This window comes from Elephas maximus, chromosome 1 (genome assembly GCF_024166365.1).
Source record: "Elephas maximus indicus isolate mEleMax1 chromosome 1, mEleMax1 primary haplotype, whole genome shotgun sequence".
NCBI lineage: Eukaryota > Metazoa > Chordata > Mammalia > Proboscidea > Elephantidae > Elephas > Elephas maximus.
This window is the reverse complement of record NC_064819.1, coordinates 89,433,955-89,437,745: the sequence shown is the minus strand read 5'-3', so window position 1 is coordinate 89,437,745 and position 3,791 is coordinate 89,433,955. Positions and strand designations below refer to the sequence as shown.

The 3,791-nt window shown below is 43.6% G+C and overlaps 1 protein-coding gene across 1 annotated transcript; it reads right to left on the bottom strand.

Annotated features, from left to right (window-relative positions):
* Positions 1–2,456: 2,456 nt before the first annotated feature.
* On the bottom strand, positions 2,457–3,320 carry LOC126077299 (olfactory receptor 2H2-like). The gene has a single exon (XM_049886542.1). The coding sequence runs from the start codon at positions 3,318–3,320 to the stop codon at positions 2,457–2,459; it is 864 nt and encodes a 287-aa protein (XP_049742499.1).
* Between the last annotated feature and the right edge of the window lie 471 nt (positions 3,321–3,791).

Genomic DNA, 3,791 nt, shown 5'->3' with positions numbered 1-3,791 from the left:
CCCCACCTTAAGTTGGAGACTACCTGTAGTTGTCTTGTTATTTTTATGGAGTCCCTGGGTGCTACAAATAGTTTTAAAGTTCTCAGCTGCTAGCCAAAAATTTAGAAGTTGAAGTCTACTCAGTAGTGGCTTTGAAGAATGGTCCAGTGATCTCCTTCTGAAAATTAAGCCATTAAAAACCCTGTGGAGCACAGTTCTGCTCGGACACGTATGGAATTGTCATAGTTTGGAATCAACGTGACAGCAACTGGTTTTGGTTATTTTGTTCCATTCTGACAATTTCTTTTAACTGATGTGTTTAGGTATTCATGGATAAGAATCCACATAAATCCAATCCCAAAAGGGTGGAGATTAACCAATTTAATCCCCACTTTCCCACTTCTCAATCATGTCTGACACTAGCAGTCCATGGGACACACACTCTCTCTCTCTACCTCAGCCACCTGGATCTAGGTCAGAGCTCACATTTGAAAGGACACTGTCCTTGAGTACAAAACAGGCAGACACCAGCAGGAAACTCATGAGTCCATATGACACCCTTATTTCTGACCTGTGGGTCACAAATTTGGGGCTTTCCCACTACCACTTCAGGAGGTCAGCCACAAACTCTGGGGCCTCTCTTGGGTCCTTCACTTTCCCTGCAGGCTCTCATTATTCCTTTGGGTTTGTTAATTCACTGGAATGACTCACAGAACTCACAGAATATACTATACTTACAATTACAGATTTATTATAGCAAAGGATAAAAATCAGTATCATCATAAAGAAAAGATGCATAGTTGAGGTCTGGGAAGCTTTCGAAAGTGGAGTTCCATAGACTAAAGCGGGCGAGTCACCTTCCCTCTGCCAACCAGGAAGTTCTCAGAGCCTCTGCATTCAGAGCCTTCAGTAGTTTCATTATGTAGTCATGACTGAGGCCTCACTGAATATGCATGAAATGTTAAATCATGCTTCGGGCATTCTTATTGTTTTTATGGAGGAGATAATTTTTAGAGGTCCTTGTGCTGCCATTCTGCAGATGTCACTATAGTTTTTTTTTGTGTGTGTGGATGCTTTAGGTATTACAATATAAATAAATTAACTTTTTAAAGTCTATTTAAGATTAATAGTTTATCATCCCATGCGGAATATAGAAGGCTCAGTACCAATGTGTGTATTCAGATGAGATTATATACATACCCAGTTTCAGTTCATTCTTCCTTCTGGTTGTTACTTAAAGAAGAAAAGGAGAAAGACATGTAAAATAGAATCAATGTAAGAGGAGAAAGTGGAGAGAAAGGGCCTTGAGAAAGAAGGAAAGAAGACATGGTAGGACCTGGAAATGAGGCTAGAGAGATGGTGATGATGGTCAAGCACATTCATGACAGGCAAGGCAAGGCCATCTCCTGGCTGATTTGCTGGTAAAGGTACAATAAGTGACTTTTAGTTCAGACAACTTAAAACTTGCATGCAAGAAAGGCCTGGGTATCTACTTCCAAAAAACCAGCCAGTGAAATCCCTACGGTTTACAATGGTCAGATCCTGTTGTGCATGGGGTCACCACAGTTTGGGGGCTCAGCAACAGTTAACAACATCAATATTACTTACATAAAAAGCAAAAGGAAGAGGAGCCAAAGGTGCTAGCTTCTTGAGTCCTTGCTTCCCACACTAAAAAGGATGATGGCATTAATACAAAAGGGTCCCTATGACTGCCACTCGTGTTGTGGGATATCTCGCTGCTCACAAGTCAATCTAGACTGTAGCTGAGTCTCATTATGTTCTGCAGCTATTTCATGAGGGGCATGGGGCAGAAAGCCTCATTCCTCATCAGAACCTGGGAGGAAATGAGAAAGTGTCTCCTGATAGCTTCTCAGGGGATAAAAAGAGAACATAGAGCTGTCCATGTGGAAACTCCTCATTCCTGGAGGTTCACGGGCATCCTGCCAAGTCTCAGATTGGCTGGGGTTCAAGCTTTGCTTGTGTGGGCTATGTGGATTCATGCAAGGTCTCCAGGGTGCCGTGGTGGAGCTTTTTCATTACACTGATACAACTGAAGAGAAACTGTATAGCCAGAAATTGGCAGGCTAGGGTTAGGGAATCTATTATAAAGACAGAAAAAACAGGATGGAGAAGAAAAGAAATATTAAAAATCAACAGACATGATAAAGTTTGAGATAAAGGCATCTTATTGAGGTCCTTCCTCCTCTTAAAGCTGTCTCTTTCTCTCTCTGTCTCTGTCTCTCTCTCTACCCCTTTGACTCCCTTACATACCACGTTGTCATACTGTGATCCACAGTAATGGCTTAGGTGTATGTGGAGAAGGCAGAGTGCTGATGAGTTCAAACTCGTTCACAAAAGCATGAAGAAACTTTTTAATTTAGATAGCACATTAAGCTGCTATCTCTACTTTTCCCTGGATTCTCTTCCTTCCCCAGCAACCTCATGAATGCCCTCTTGAACTGCTTGTTCCACAGGGTTTATAAGAGAGGGTGAAGTATAGGGGTTCCCACTGCATAAAAGAGACCAAAGAACTTGCCCCTCTTTTGGGCATAGGAATTTTGGGGCTGGAAGTAGACAGCAATGACTGAGCTGTAGAAGATAATGACAACCATGAGATGGGAGCAGCATGTCCCAAAAGCCTTCCTCCTCCCCTTTGCCAAGGTAACTCTCACCACTGCCTGGGTGATGGCACTGTAAGAGACAAGGGTGAAAGTGAGGGGCACAATAAAGATGAAAACACTGTCAACAACCATCTGGATCTCATAGTAGGTGATGTCCACACAGGAGAGCTGAATTAGAGATGGGACCTCACATGAAAAGTGATCTATCTGCCCCTGGGGGCAGAAGGGTAAGTGGAGGATGGCTGGTGCCTGAACTACTGTTTGGACCATACCTATGACCCAGGTGACAGCCACCAGCTGCCCACAGAGGTGGGGGTGGATGATGGTGGCATAGTGGAAGGGCTGGCAGACAGCCACATAGCAACCAAAGGCCATCGCTGTCTGCAGGATGCACTCAGTGGTCCCCAGGGGCATGAAGATGAAAAACTGGACAGAGCAGCCAAGGAAACTAATGGTCTTCTTTGGGCCCCAGAGGTTGAGCAGTATCTGGGGGACAAAACTTGTGGTGAAGCAGATATCCAAGAAGGGGAGTTTGGAGAAGAAAAAGTACATTGGAGAGTGGAGCCTGGGGTTCAGCATGGACGGCAGGAAGATGAGTGTGTTGCACACCATGGTCAGGAGGTATGAAGTCAAGGCCATCGTGAAGAGATTCTTTTCCAGTCCTGGGTGTTCAGAAAAGCCCAGAAGGAGGAAGCCCCCCGGGGAGCTTTGGTTGATCATGGCCTATTCCTTCAGAGCCTAGAGAGAGGAGAGAGCTGTCATCGAGTGTGTTCCAAAGTATTTAATAAGAATCTACCCTGAGTATTTTCAGGTCATACAGATTTCCCTTCTCCCTCTTCTAACCCAGCCTACATTTTTCAGGCTCATCACTGTCCAGCAGCTCCTTCTCTTCCCTTGTTCCTCCTGATGAAATGTTGTCTAGTGAGCTCAAAGAAACCACAGGTGTGCTGGGAAACAGATGGAATTTCCTACTGGTACCTCTTACTTACTCTTCAAGGACAAAGAAGGCTGATGCAAAATATGAGATTAATTAATTGGTTTTCATTCATTCAACAGATAGTTAACAATCAGCTATTTTGTTTTGAGTGCTATGGGAGTTATGAATATTCTCCTAGGTATATCCAGAAAGAATGAATAAAGAAATGCTTTTAATGAAATTTCCTGATCATAAATAAGAAATATTTCTGTAGC